The 305-nt window shown below is 53.1% G+C and overlaps 1 protein-coding gene across 1 annotated transcript in view; it reads right to left on the reverse strand.

Annotated features, from left to right (window-relative positions):
* dpm2 (dolichyl-phosphate mannosyltransferase subunit 2, regulatory) overlaps window positions 1-305 on the reverse strand; it is a 10,386-nt gene extending 10,081 nt beyond the window's left edge. Inside the window, exon 1 of the mRNA XM_037692560.1 lies at window positions 270-305. Coding sequence (XP_037548488.1) covers window positions 270-305 — 36 coding nt within the window. The remainder of the gene's footprint in view (window positions 1-269) is intronic.

Here is a 305-nt window from a genome sequence, read left to right on the forward strand (position 1 = left end):
TTTCAGGCAGCCGCAGCTAGCAACAACGTGGCGCTGCTAGCATATAGCCTGTCCAAAGGCGCTGAAGGACGCAGACCTGCCTTGGAGACAAAGAGCTCCCTCTGTAAGGCAGCAGACGTTATCTTCAACATGTGTGCCTCTTCTACGGTTTGCCTGTCAACGATTGCAGCGTGGATGATGATGATCCAACGATCCACCTGGTTTCATTACTCTCCCTCGCTGCCGGAGAAACTGCACAAAGACCTATTATTTGATGGAGGGTCCATCACGGCGGACGCGCTGTTCGAGAGCAGCTTCAGATCCAT

The sequence above is a fragment of the Nematolebias whitei genome, chromosome 18, assembly GCF_014905685.2.
Source record: "Nematolebias whitei isolate Nwh7 chromosome 18, NemWhi1, whole genome shotgun sequence".
NCBI lineage: Eukaryota > Metazoa > Chordata > Actinopteri > Cyprinodontiformes > Rivulidae > Nematolebias > Nematolebias whitei.